Source organism: Danio rerio, chromosome 25 (assembly GCF_049306965.1).
Source record: "Danio rerio strain Tuebingen ecotype United States chromosome 25, GRCz12tu, whole genome shotgun sequence".
Taxonomy (NCBI): Eukaryota; Metazoa; Chordata; class Actinopteri; order Cypriniformes; family Danionidae; genus Danio; species Danio rerio.
In genome coordinates, this window is record NC_133200.1 from 20,792,386 (window position 1) to 20,807,500 (window position 15,115).

The following is a 15,115-nucleotide window of genomic DNA, read 5'->3' on the forward strand; positions in this document are numbered from 1 at the left end:
GTTTCTTGTTGGTCTATTATATGTAACAACGTACCGTTTGTAAGTAATTTGTCATTTTTATGTAGATTCCTGAGGACTTTTATTTTGAAGTTGTTTTCGATGACCGGAGAAGTTTGCAATCCTGATTGTTTTCATTGCGTTCAAAGGGCAATTTGCTAGTAAGTAGATTAAAAATATACTTGGTCTCTTTTAGTTTTACGTCTTAAAGATTTTTGTTATCCCGTCTTGAAATTACATGTTCGTCTTGTTTGCAGTTTCTTTGACAGAAATCCGACTGAACCCTGAGAAATGGCAAACCCGTTCCGAGCAGAAGTAAAGCAGCTCTACAAAGCCGTGAGTTACACACTGCCCCCTTCTGATTTTACACCACATTAAAATGTCCAAATTAAAAAAAAAAAAATCCAAATTGTTGATAATAAGAAACTTGTCTTGTTTACATGGAGTGACAACTATCTGTTGCTTCATAAGAACGACAGGTGACATCAATATTTAGTCGAAGCACAGAATTACCATTCATTCTAAGCTCTTTGATTTAGTGGAATAACAGTAACAGTAGATGATTTCTTTTGAAACTAAATAAATCTAACTTTAAATACCATAAATATAAAAGAGTGTGGTTAAAATATATTTAAAGCATGCTGACAGTGTGGTAAAAATGCAAATATTGTGTAACTCTTGCGTGCTGTTGGGGGTGTTTTCATCCACTCTAGGCTGATTTTGAATCCTAATTTGGCCGCAACTTTGTTTTGTTTCAGTGAACAGAATGATTTATCACATCTTATTTTAACACATATTTTGAGAAAATAATCAACAATACACTCTGGGCAAGTTTACTACCGTACAGTAGAGTTAACCTGATGTAAAAATGCATCAGATTTTTTTTCTTTTCTTTTTTTGTTTTGTTTGCAGAAATCTGTTATTCAGCCTTAGTCCAGATCAAAACTACTAAATTGTTTAGAAGAATACAGGATTTTAACTTTATTTGGCAAATTCTTAAATGATGTCACTGATTTGGAGAAAAAAAACACAAAAATCTTCAAATATAAAAAAGTAATTGTGGACAGGATTTTTCCCCCCTCTTATTTAAGTCTTGAACACGTGAAACAACATTGCCTTTGATGCAGTGTTTTGGATTCATTTTCAGTTTTTCTCCCTGATTTTACCCCATTGACTGTCATTATAGCCATTTTTTATTACAAAACCAAGACACCATATAATCCTGCATTTTTAATTGTTGCTGGTTTTCCCTGTTGGGAAGAGGTCAAATTTGTCATTTTTACTGTTGATCATCAGTTGGCACCATTAACCTTTTAGATAGGCCTGTGCAAAGAAAGCTTAGTTTCTGCATTTTATATGGAGTATAACAGCAAAGTGTGTGTGTGTGTGTGTGTGTGTGTGTGTGTGTGTGTGTGTGTGTGTGTGTGTGTGTGTGTGTGTGACCTTTACCCACTTACCTTGATGTGCCTGAGAAAATCAAAATAAGCATCCAGCCCTCGGAACTACATGGATTAAATAAAAACAAAGACTGTATTTATTCACCATCAAATGTGGTTATAATTCAAGTCAAAGGGGTCAAAACAGCCACCAACAGTAATATAGGGGGATAGAAATGAAAATCTAACAATGTGTCAAAGCCAACATTACTGACCATTCACATGTCCAAGACTGTGATAAAAGTTTAGAAAATCCAGTTCACAATTACTTTTATACTGAAGATTCGTCATTTGTGTTTTTTTCCTCACTAAATCAGTGACATTTCTGAATTTGCCAATTATTTAAAATCCTATCATTTTCTAAGCAATTTAGTAGTTTTGATCGGGACTGAGGTTGATTAACAAATCTATGCAAAATGTTTTAGAAAAAATATTTATCTGATGTATTTTGACAGCAGTTTAATTCAGTAATTGTTTTAATCCTGAACATAAAAAATAGTACATTTGAACAGTACACAAGGGTTGAAACATGCTAGCGGTTATAAAACATGCTACAAAAGGTATGTTTAAAACACACTAGCAACTATAATAAAATGCTAAGAGTATCCACTCAAATTTAAACTCAATTTCAAGTCCATATGTCTCGACAAACAGACCAAATTTCATTTTGATTCTTTGGTTTCATATTTTGATTACAAACTAATCTAGAGCAGCACATTCTCAGAATCACATGTATGAATTATCAATGCAATGGCGTAATCAATTTCTCTGCCATGCTGTTGATTTTTGCATTAACATTTTTCCATTTTCAAAATATTAATTGGTATAAAAAGTGGCAACTGACCCCAGTCTGCCAATAATAGTGTATTCAGTGTCATTATCTTCATTAAAGGGGCTATCGTGCCAGTATTTATTTAATAGTCACTCTCAGCTTCTGAATATTCTTGATCAGTAATTTCACTGAGATATTGAAACACTGATTCACATTCAGTGTCAGGTCTGCAGTTCACTCATAACAAGCGAGCGCCTTTAAAGAGCTGAACACTAAAATCAGGGGAATAAAAGCAGTAATAATCTGCATCTCAGGGCAGCAGACTGTCATAATCCTCTCTTTTGATTCTTATGCTTGAAGTTGCTGTTTCTTGGACGGGAGTATCCGAAAGGAGCAGACTACTTCAGGGAAAGACTGAGGGCTGCGTTTGCCAAAAATAAAGATATGCGAGACCCTGACAAGATCAAACAGCTCATCAGCCGAGGAGAATTTGTGGTGAAAGAGCTGGAAGCGCTGTATTACCTCCGCAAGTACAGAGCCTTGAAGAAACGCTATTATGAAGCAGAGTGAATCTGTCTTAAAGAGACAAACAGTGCAAACATGAACATTCTGTCATTTACTCAATCTTAACCAGTTCCAAACCAGTTCTGTTGAATACAAGATACTTTAAAGAATGTGGGAAACCTGTAGCAATTGACTTCCATTATCGGGAAAGCACATATTCTAGAAGTCAATGGTTACAGGTTTCCAACATCTTTTGTGTCCAACAGAACAAAAAACTCAAAGTGGTTTGGAGCAAGTCAGGGGTCAGGAAGGCATCAAGTTGTCATCAGAAAATGGAGGTTTGAAATTCTAAATGTTTCACTTGATTACACGAAAACATTTAACAACAAAATCAGGCAAAACATGTAGGGATTTTTTTTTATTTCAAAGTCAAAACAAATGCAAGTTGCACTATTGCTATCAGTGCTTGTGGCCACTGCTATGATAGCGTCTGTCTGTTTTCAAAGGAAATATATTCATAATGGTTTACTTGGCAGTGGTTTACGCTGGTAAATGGGACGATATGACATTTAAAAAGCGCTAGATAACACTTAAATTAAGACTGTTTAAAAGACAAACACGACCAACTGTGAGGTAGATATTGAGTCCTGAAACTGAACGCTCAAGAAAAACCACCGGACTCAGATACATCTGCTCTGCAGATCGGACAAGTGGCGTTTTCCTGGAAGAGAAGATGAATGAGATTAGTCAAATGTACTGAAGCTTTGAAACCTTTATGAAGCTTTTGTTTTGGATTAGTGGTTCAGAGCAGTTTTCAAATCTGTAAGGTCATGTGATTTCAGTAAACAGCTTTTCTTATGTCATTACAAGGACTGCATGATACTGGGAACATTTGATATGCACTGTTGTTGAGTGTTGCGATAGTAATATAACTCATTTGAATACACTTTTTATTAGCAATTAAACTTCTGTAACGATCATACTAAAATAAACAGGTAATATGTTTTTGATCTAAATAAAATTGTCAATGTGAAAATATTTAGACTTAAACACCATGAATGACTCGAACCCTGTGTAAATTTGGATTCTTATTGGCTGTTGTCATTTTCCTCAGTTTTCTTCCAGCATTAGTATTTATTTTCAGCTCTAGGTTCACCTAACAGCACCTACTGGAGAGGCGGGGTTAAACCTAATAAAGGCTCATCTGAATAATCAAATTTGGATAAACAACAAGAGAAAAATAAAATTAACTTAATTCATCATAACGACAATGATACATTTTTTGATATATTGTCAACCAAAGTCAATCCAGTTCAGAAATGTAATGATTTTTCTATTGGAGGGCATTGTGGGTTAATGGGGTATATGCACACAGACTTTTAATTTCAGCCAGGGCTTCCAGTTAATTGTCATCGCTTACAAAATGCGATTTTTTTAAAAACCGGGTATCTTCACTGCCTGGATGAGATATAATATAAAATAGGTCTCAGACCAAACAAGAAGCACTGCATTCAATTATATTTTGAGCCATGTCTTTAAAATATAACAGTTAATTTTATGCCAGTATTTTTTATGGAATTTCTGTGCTAGCCTGCAGCTTTATGACTGTATCTGCATTTAAACGGTCTTTCGTCTCTTTTTACACTTTAACAAAAGGAACCGTATGAAATTGAAAAAAGTCACATGACGCTTTCACCGGATGTTCATCATTGACTGAAAAACACTAGCTGTGCATACAGCCCATTCAGATGGCCTACACAATGGTCAAACACGGAACAGGTTTCATTGTATTTATTGGTCCCGGATCAGTTTAACTAGTTTGTAAACGTTTTGAGGCATTTGTAAAATGAAACACAATAGAACAAACAACAGTCAGAAGCCATGAAAATGTATAAAAGCACACATTATGCAGACACCTAATGCTATTAGATGAGCTAAGTGCACTTACAGGTTATACGGTCAATGTAATTTTATTGGGGAAAATGTTTTAACAGCAGGTGTCCCTAGCATGTGGTGTTGTAAAAGCTTTGAATCTAAATCATTTTTAAAGCAAAATTGTTTCAAAGCTTCATTTCACCCATCACTAGTAAAAACACTGTGAACTGATATCAGCAAAGCAGTCAGACCTTTAACCAGCGGTCGATGCACTTGACGTGGTAATCATGGAGACATGGCAGCATCCGGAGCCGTTCACCCGCTTTATACTCGCTGAAACAGATCTGGCAGCTGCACAGAGAAAGAGAGGGAGGATGATTAAAATAATGCATTGTGGGAAATGTCTCTTTTTGGCGTCCTGTTCTGTGACTTACTCTGTCTTTCCTGCGCTGTGTGTGGGATCGTATGTTTTGATGGGCAGCCGCTCAATCTCAGCCTTGCTCAGAGTGTTTTTGGCCATTACAGCACCCTGCTGCTCCTCAAACGCTAACAGAGCCTGATAAAGCAATATTACACATGAGGAAACATGGTTTTATGGAAAGTCTTGTGATTTGTGTGCATCAGCATATATCAGACCTCATAATTATTTCCCTGGCTGTCATTAAACAAGTCCATCTGCAGGTGAGCAGCAGGTCTGCGACGGGAAGCTCGAGTTCGGCCTGTTTGACGTCGGCCCTGTTGTCTGTCTGTCCAATCAAAGGAAAATCAAATCAAATAACCTTTACATATTTTTATTTAATTTATCTATTTCTGTATCACATCAATGCTTTTCTTCTAAAGTTCTAGTTAAAAAAAAAAACTAAGCACAAAATGATAAATAAAACAATACGCTTTCCAGACAAAGAAGCAGCACAACTTGTGCGGGAAAAATGAAAACAAAACCTTCCTTGCAGCACAATAATAAACGCAACACTGACAACCCGTCTCCAAATTTTTGTTCTTCCTCTTGTTTTGCCAACACAACGTCTTCGAAGCTATCATGCATATTATTGAAGTTGCACAGCGGCGCATACACAATAGAGCACGCTGATTGGTTGAAGTCTTTGTCATGAATTAATGCTGTACACTGAGAAACGTCACGATGCACTCGCAGGTACTGACATCCAGTCTCCACACTGGAATATACACAAGTATCTATTCGCCGTGACACAGCTTCGAAAATTTGTTTAAAACTGGAAGAACAAATGTGCTTAAAATAACACAAAAACAACCAATTCTCACTTTATAGTATATTTATTTGTGTCCGAATAGTGTTTATAGCAGTGTGGGAGACATATATGACTGTCAACAGCTCGAAAACGGTTTTGGTGTTTCGTGACCCTTTAAGTGAGACTGAAGTAATGTGTCCCACATCATATAAAGTATAAAAAGTAAAGTGATATTGGAAATAAAAATGTTGCATTATTAACAGAAGAAATAAGTTCACTGAAGTTTTTTGATGCAGATACTTATAAAACTAATACATCTTAATGTCATTTAATTTAACACTGATTTATTAAATTATTAATTTACCAGTTTGTCACAGCACTTGCACAACATCACTTTTTCATTGACTCTATTGCTTTTATACTCCTCATGTAGAAGTCACTACCGACAAAAGTGTCTGCTAAATTTATCAATGCAGATCAATAATTAGTAATAAACTATGATTTACTTCAAACACAAAACAGCTTTAAATTAAAGTGATGAAAGGATGTTGACTTACGCGGCTGCTCTCCAAAGATGACTTGCTGCAGCTCTGACAGCTCGGAGGGGGTGTGTGTGAAAGATGAAGAGCTGATCATTGAGGCCCACGGAGGGATCCAGCCCAAACCCACATATGAGTCAACCTGCAGGAAACCAACAAAATAGCAGCGTTCAGCACTCTGAAGTGAAAGAGTAGAAATAAAGCGGAGAAATAAAAAACAAACTGACCACATGGTTATGGTGGTGGTTGTTTATGCTGGACTGTCTCTGCTGCTGCTCGATTCGCTCCTCCATGTCAAACTGTTCCTGCACACAGCAAAAACACCATCAGTTCACATCTGATGTTAAGATGTGACCTAATTGAGCAAAAGGCAAGTAGTTGACGATGGAGATGTGTTACCATTTACACCTGATGATGAAGAGTATCTCATATAGCCGTTTATACCAGATTAACATTTCTATGCACGACTGTCGACATTGAAATCCATTTAACAAACATTTTAGAACATCGACAATCTTTTTTTATATCTTTAATATAAAAAAACAATATTTAATGCAATTCATCAAGCTTCTTTTAAATGTTATGTAGCTTTGCATAAAATAGATTTACAGCACACTAATGTTTTTATAAATTAAGCACAACCATTTGATCAAAGAAATGAACCAATTCAGGGTGTAAGAAGAGAAGACTGATCTGATTTTTTTCTTTAGTTTTGTTTCTTTTCTTAATTTTGCTTCAGAAAAACCTGACTTATAACTGGTGTTTGGCAAATCTGGAACTCTGTGGGCGTTTTGAAGAATGTATATTAAAAGATTGGATTTTTTGTTAACGTCACCCTTCACAAAAGACTTGAATTACTAGCTGATGGATGAGTTTACAATAGATGGCTGCATTATTGTATATGACGACATGAGACACCAAGACCAGTGTTTTGTCATCTAATCATTAAAATAAATGTAAAAAAAAACAAAAAAAAAAACAAATCTGTAGTCAAATTTATTTTTGTGGAAGTAAAAACTTAAATGTGCTGCAAATTTAAGACAGTATTAACCATTGGATTTTATTTATTTACTTTCCCCACATCAATGAGATTCAGAGATTTTATTAAGTCATTTATAAAGCCACTGAATCTTTCCATCAGAGAACATTTGCCTTTTCTTTTGCCTATAAATAAAACCAAACAATTATAAAAGGGAAATCGTCTTAGAGCCCATTTACACTTGTATTCAGGGTCATTCACTTGAAGGACAGCCCATTTAAACAGCAGTGAGACATTGGTTTTACCTGGAGGCTTCTGGCGTAAGCTTCATCCTCAGCCATCTGAACAGAGCGAACCACCATGACATCATCAGCAGCATCATCCTCTATGATGACGACATCATCTGGTATCAGGAAAGACGGCGAACTTGCTGGTCCATGCATTCGCTTAGCTAGAAATAAATGAAACCAATCAAATAAACCTCAATTCAATTCAATTTCAATTTCAATTCAATTCAGCTTTATTTGTATAGCGCTTTTACAATGTAGATTGTGTCAAAGCAGCTTCACATAAATGGTCATAGTAACTGGAACAGTGTGGTTCAGGTTTTAGTGTTTAAGTTCAGTTCAGTTCAGTTTAGCTCAGTTCAGTGTGATTTAATCATTACTGAGAGTTCAAACACTGAAGAGCAAATTCATCGATGCGTAGCTCTACCAATCCTGAACCATGCGAGGCAGTGGCGACAGCGGAGAGGGAAAAAAAACTTCACCTGAAAAAACTTCCAAGAGCCTAAGAGCAAAGAGATGAACATAAATACTAATGGTGGGAGTAGAGGAGCAAAGGAATGTCAGTCATTATTTGGAAAAAGCAGTCACTGCAATTTAGATTAAATTATCATATTTGCTTGCTTAAACCCAAAGTGATGAGTTAGTTAGGCCAGACTGTGTGTATTGACTGTATGTTAGCTTTCTAATTTACCTCAAATCATGATTTCTTTAACTCTACAAGTAAAAACTATTCTTGAAATACAGAAGCGATGGTTTTTGGAAACACTGAAATATGTTGGTAATTATAACCCCCTACTTAACCGCAATAGGATCATTCAACAGTTGATAGAAGACAGAACATTCTGAATATTTGTCATTTGGACTATGCTGGTTAATAAAGTTCATCTACTATGGATGAGTGTCAGATTTTTACCAACAGTAATGAACAAGAATGATTCACCCCTTTGATATCGGTTGCTTACAGACGTTTTACTCATTAGACATCTTACATCATAGCCAGAGCAGGCAAATCTAGTTAGCATAATGACTTCATTCCGGAAGTTAAATATAGAACAGAGGACAGAGTTTTAGGGCACAGGGGAGATTAAGGATATTGGGATATTCTGACTTAAGTCAATTTCGTCAATTTAGACTTAAAGACTTCTTTGAGCCCAGCTTTTTAAGCCAATACGTCAATGTGTTCTCGAAATGTATAGGGCTACTTTTGCATTAGTAAGATTTGCATATAGCAATTTATATGTTTCATTTTACAGAATGAATAAGTCTTTGTGCTTATTGCTAACACTTGAATACCAGTGCTTCCAATTAGAAGAGTATGGACATGACTTTTACTGCACTTCTGATCATACTTTAAAAGATAAAATCTGCTTTTTCACTGTATTGTTTGGCTGTTTTCCAGCACAAGTGCCTTAACGTTCTTAAATCAAGCAGCTAATTTAAAACTGGTTTCTGTAAAAATGTTCAAAATGAGGAGTAGTTATGATTAAGAAGAAATATCTAAGAAATATTTTCATTTCATTTGTTTCTGGTTTTCCGGGCTGGGTCGTGGGAGCAGAAGTCTCATGAGAGACCCCCAGACCTCCCTCTCCCCAGACAATTCCTTCAGCTCCTCCAGGGGGATCCTAAAGCCTTATGAGAACAGAAGGATCAGTCATGACCTAAAGCTCATGACCATAGGTGAGAATAGGAAACCAAATTGACTGGTATATCAAGAGCTTTGCTTTTTGGCTCAGCTCCTTTAATTCTTCTGTTCAGTCTTAATGAGGTTAAAACAACAACAAAAAGAACACTATAAAAGCATCTACCCCAATGCAATGGAACTGATAGCACAGTTTATATAACATGCTTGCTGTAGTTTGTGGTGCACTTTAAAGAAAAATAAAATAATATATATATATATTATATAATAATTATATTTATATAATTTTATATATATATTATATATATATATATATATATATATATATATATATTATTTTATTTTTCTTTAAAGTGCACCACAAACTACAGCAAGCATGTTATATAAACTGTGCTATCAGTTCCATTGCATTGGGGTAGATGCTTTTATAGTGTTCTTTTTGTTGTTGTTTTAACCTCATTAAGACTGAACAGAAGAATTAAAGGAGCTGAGCCAAAAAGCAAAGCTCTTGTTGTAGTTTGTGGTGCACTTTAAAGAAAAATAAAATAATATATATATATATATATATATATATATATATATATATATATATATATATATATATATATATATATATATAACGACATTTTTTTAAGTGATTCTATAGATAATGTTATTATTTTTACATTCAGAATTTTTTTAGAATTAGATTTTTATCATTACCATCATAATTTTCACCCTTAAGGCTTATTTAAAGATCTGTATCAAGTACCAACAATGGCATACGATACACAACCGGTGGCAAAGCATAAGATCTGTGATTGGTCAGCTTGGTATAGCTGTGACGACTGTGGGTGGAGCTGAGAGCCATGGGAGAAGAGCGCTGGCACGAGAACCATATAGATATTTTGTGTATATTTTTCCTAAGAGTGTGAGCTTAAACTGTTCCATGCACAGAAACCCACAGCATACAAGTGTTATTGAAGTGTAATTGCAGTATCAGCAGCATGCAATGTGGGATACAAAGTTTAACCATAATGGAGTAAAAGTTCATCATTTGCAAGTGTTTTGAAGGCCTGTGACTGAGTGAGCATTATAAGAGTGTTAAACATATTCAGGCAATCAAAAAAATTATGTTTATTTAAATTATTTATACAATGAAAACAATGTTATTTTCATTCATTCATTCATCTTCTGCCGCTTTTCCTGGGCTGGGTCAAAGGGGCAGCAGTCTTAGGAGAGAACCCCAGACTTCCCTATCACCAGACACTTCCTCCAGCTCCTCTAATGTTATTTTTACATTTGATAATTTAGTTTAGGTTCCTGAATTAGGCATGCACTATATATCGGCGGCCATACTGTTATCGGCAGATAAATGCTATTTTTAAGATTATTGTTATCGATATAATGTCTAAATTAGGCCGATATCTTTGAGCCGATAAATTACGTAATTGTGCAGAACTGCCTGCCTCGTGCATGCGTGGGCGGAACTTGTTCAGACTTGTCTAGTGCACTATAATGGAGCTCTCCTCACATTGCTTATTCCTTCAAAGTCCATCCTTTCTTCATGTGGTATTGCTGTGCGTTAACTCTGTAAGTACCCATATTCCTCATAATAGACCTTTTACGCACTTCCGCATTTTTCGAACGGAAATACGTCAATGTAGTGCATTAGAACTTCCTGTTATCATAGCGGCAGATACGAAAAATGTCAGTTGAAGAATCACAGTTTCTGTTGTGTTCCAGGCTGTTCGTCTTCTAACCAAAAACAGCCCTACCTTTTATTTCATTCTTTTCCTGTGGATCCAAACCTGAAACCCAAATGGATACAGGCGATCTGAAGAGAGGAAGGGCATAGTTTTCATGTAAAAACAGGTAGCACCTATGTCTGCAGCCGGCACTTTGCTCCGGATGATTACAGTGGTGGCTGCATCATTCGTCTCCTGAAGAGTGATGTTGTCCCGAGCCTATTCCCTTGGAACAACTTTACAGCTCCTTTGAGAAGGGAGTCAGTATATGACAGAACGTCAGTCTAAACAGCTATGCTGTGAAAATAGCGACAAGGTGCAGTGAGGATGGATCACGACTACGTGACACACCCCCCTGTATTTAGGTAAAGTTGGTTTTATATTCACGCATTCGTCATTTAGAAGTCTCTATATTGTTTACCATGTTACTTTGAATATTCGATCGAAATTAGCATGCAAATATGACTTGAAAACAACATTAACACTGGTTATTTGACTGTGAACAATGTTGTACTTTGATAGTCATTGGCTGATAATATGATTTAGCTATTTAGAGTTTGCAAATAATACTTTAAAGAAATTATTTTGTTAAGGGGAAAGTCTGAATGTGCAAATATAAAACCAGCTTTACCTCTATCCCACCTGCAGGTAAGATTGTTCATAGTGTATTTAGTTAATGCTAGTCAATTATGTGTACCGTTATGCATTTCTACCTGAACAAATTAATGTTAATAATATAACCTGTTCACGAAACTCAACTAAAAAAATAAAATATATTTTTTTAACAATGAAACAATTTATTGCTGTGACATGTAGTAAATACACTAAGTTTTATCATACTAGCATGTGTGGAAGTAATTAAAACAAGTGTTACAACTGGCCCTGTGTTAGGTTCTGCCCCGCTCTCCTCTATTTTAATTGCATGTATTTAATTACTTATTTAATTAACTTCGGAAGACAAACCAGGCTCGCCGAAAACACTCTAGCTGCCATTTCTCCGCCAAAAAAACTCATACCGGAACTGGTTTTACACGTTGTTGACGTACTTCCGGTTTTTGCGTAAAAGGTCTATTGTAGACATGTTTGATTAAGTGCCATTGTGTATTTTGCATTAAATAGCATCAGAGCAAATATTACATGTGTAATCATAACAGCAGAGATGCACACATGCTAAACAACTTATTGGGTTGTTTGTAATCTAATATGATTATTTGTTATCATTAAAGCGTTGCTTACAAATGTAAGATTGTATTCAGTTTGATGAGAATATTCATATTGATTATAATGAGCACGCCTCACACTATCACCACACACAAACACATATATATATATATATGACCTTCACAGCAGCACAGGGGAGAGGTGTGCCAGTCACTGAATTCAGCATAGGGGTTCTCAACTAACCACCACATTCTGTCTTTATATTATGCTCTGTGTTTGTCAAAGTCATCCGTGCTCAACGCTCAGGTCTTGTATCAAAATTTGACTCCGAGGGCAAATCTGCACCTGCAGTTGAGTGAAACTCTCAGCGGTTTATCAAACTTTTCATCAATCATTTTTCTCGCAATTGACAGAAAGAACAAACACAGGAGCGTTGTCTGATTGACAAGCAGCAGCTACATGTGGTTAACAAAATCTAAAATGCCAAATAGGATGAATCTATGGCACATTTTCTAAAGTAAAACGTACTATCTGTATTTAGCTGTTCGCTTGTACGGTGGCTTTGAACTGTCAAAACACCTCTAAAAATGGCTTTTTCAGACATTACATATTTGTCCATATGTACATCTCTGCAACACGTGTTATTCAAGAACATTTGAGCTGGTTTCAGTCCTTACCTCTTTCATTTTCATTTTATGTAAAATATATTTAACTTGCATGTTAATTAAATCCATTGTTATTTCATCTATTATTTTTAACAGTCAAGCTGCATGTTAATTTGTTATAAAGAAAATTTGTTTTTTGCATGCTAATTTATGTGAAATCGTGAATATAGGTCTGTATAATCACCTTGCAATTCTGAAATGATAGCTTTTTGCTTTAAGTATAGACTATTCAGTTCATAAGAGCAGTTCAATCTTTTATAAAGTTTTTAAAATAAAATCAGTTTTTCACTGTATAAAAACATATCATTTTGTAACATTTATAATTATCAACCTATATATGTCATATGGCTATCTGCCTCCAAATCTGAAGAGTTATCGGTTATCGATATCAACCAAAAAAATCCATATCGGTGCATCCCTAACCTGAATGATGTTAAACTCCACAGAAAACCACAAAGCACTGTATTTTTCACTTTCATCTATGCTTTGTTGGATTTATTTATATTTTATGCATGAGTCACTCCCCTAAAAGAATAGTCCCAATCAATCCAAATTGAATTATCTACAAATATAGCTCTTTAAGCTATCTTTTGAAATTTTTAAACCAAAATATGGCAATGTTATATTTTTCCAATACTGTACAGCCCTGAAATATTGTTGAGCATACCTGAATCCAGCAGTAAAGCTTCATCCTCTATGGTGGGTGCAGTCGAGTGTGCGGATGAACTTTTAGAGGCTTTAGTTCTGGTCTTTTTGCGTCTCTGTTCCCTGCTGTTGATTGTCTTTTGCATAGAAGCACGACCCGTCTCTAGCAGCTCATTTAAAGATGTCAGATCTGCAGTTTGATCCAGTGCACATGTGGCAGATCCTGCTGAGGAGGAGGGTTTGGAAGATGCAGAGGAGGCTAATGGACGTGGAGACTCCAGCCATGTGAAATTAGTGGGTAACAGAGAAGAGGCCGGAACAAAGCCGTTTGTTTGAGGGGTGACAGTGGAATGAGTAGTGTTTAAGTTTTCCAGCTTACGCCGTTTCATTATTCTCTGTGAGCTTGGAGTGGTGTTGAGGTATCCTGGGATAAGATCCGGTCTCTCCCACTTTCTTCCATAAGAACAGGATGACGTTGCCTACAGTTAAGAAGAAAGCATGGGAAAGTGTTTTTTTCTGATCAGGCATTAAAACATTTGTGAATACAATTAGAGCTGTGACAAAAAAAAACTAAATCTAGAAATTGATTTGGCAACTTTTAAAATGCATCACTTTTTAATTATGAATTGATTCAGAGCTTAGTTTTTATTAGCAGATGACGCTCTGGGATGGTTTTATCTGAAGAGTGCTTGAGCATTTGGCTGAAGCATGCAAGTAGGCTTTTATATCATGAGATTAATGTAAACAGCTCACTATGAACATTCTTGTAATTTGCTTAAACCTTTCCTTATTTCATTATTAATTATTAAGTTCCAAGTGTTAATTGTAAAGAATTGGATATAGAGTAGAATACAGCTGTTTGCAAAGTTGAGTTTATAATTGATTTTTTTTATGATTAGCATTCCTATTTCAATTTTTCATTGTCATGAAAACTATACATGTAAATAATATGTTGTATTGGTTTCATGTAAAGTGTGTGCTGCATAATATTGAAAACATATTGACTTCAAACTTTCAATAAGATATTTCCTTCAAATCTCACAATATTTTTGCTTGCGTATAAAGCAGCTTTCTGAAATATGCTGTAAAACAAAGATGAACCCTTGTGAAGTAGTTTTTCAAATGCAGGTCTAACAAAAAATACCTTGAATTATCTATAAAAACACAAAAAACTGTTACAAACATAAGTAAAGAAATGCAAAATCCAGGAATCCATGTTTACATTGTCACAAATTTGCATAAATATACACATTTCTGTGATGGTTTGTTCATTTTTAGATACCAAACTTAAAGAAATATATATTGATGTTTTTTTTTTTACATATTCAAGTGATTCTAACAAAACCAAGATAATACTGATAACCATTATCATGTTGGTCACTGATTTTAACTGGGTCACTTTTTTATCTATAAGGGTAGTGGGTTGTTATCTTGCATTTAGTGTTTTGTAAATAAATACACAAAACATTTATTCTACTTTTTAACTGTGCATAAAAATTGTTTTTCTTCATCCTTTGTTGTAAATTATTTATTATTGCATTTGTTATTTCATTTTGTACAATATTTAAAATGTTATTTAGCATTCTTACTACAATTGTATTATTTTCCATTTTCTATTAATCGTTAAAGTTGTTATATTATAGATATATAGTATTATTTATATACACTCACCAGCCACTTT

The 15,115-nt window shown here is 35.1% G+C and overlaps 2 protein-coding genes across 6 annotated transcripts in view; one reads left to right on the forward strand and one right to left on the reverse strand.

Annotated features, from left to right (window-relative positions):
* The first annotated feature begins 82 nt into the window (after positions 1-82).
* On the forward strand, positions 83-3,775 carry lyrm5b (LYR motif containing 5b). Of its 2 annotated transcripts, XR_012399914.1 has the most exons (4): positions 89-158; positions 255-333; positions 2,566-2,838; positions 2,949-3,775. XR_012399914.1 is itself a non-coding variant. In NM_001159975.2 (3 exon segments), coding segments are annotated over 2 exon segments (255 nt in total). In that variant the 5' UTR covers positions 83-158; positions 255-288; the 3' UTR covers positions 2,776-3,725.
* si:ch211-59o9.10 overlaps positions 3,106-15,115 on the reverse strand; it is a 20,959-nt gene continuing 8,949 nt past the window's right edge. For 2 of the 4 annotated variants that reach the window (XM_073942133.1, XM_073942134.1), the window contains exons 4-11: positions 13,457-13,913; positions 7,616-7,761; positions 6,559-6,636; positions 6,350-6,473; positions 5,221-5,330; positions 5,019-5,140; positions 4,836-4,935; positions 3,231-3,430 (exon numbers count right to left, since the gene is read on the reverse strand). In XM_073942133.1, coding sequence (XP_073798234.1) covers positions 3,371-3,430; positions 4,836-4,935; positions 5,019-5,140; positions 5,221-5,330; positions 6,350-6,473; positions 6,559-6,636; positions 7,616-7,761; positions 13,457-13,913 — 1,197 coding nt within the window. In that variant the 3' untranslated portion in view covers positions 3,231-3,370. 4 annotated transcript variants of the gene reach the window in all.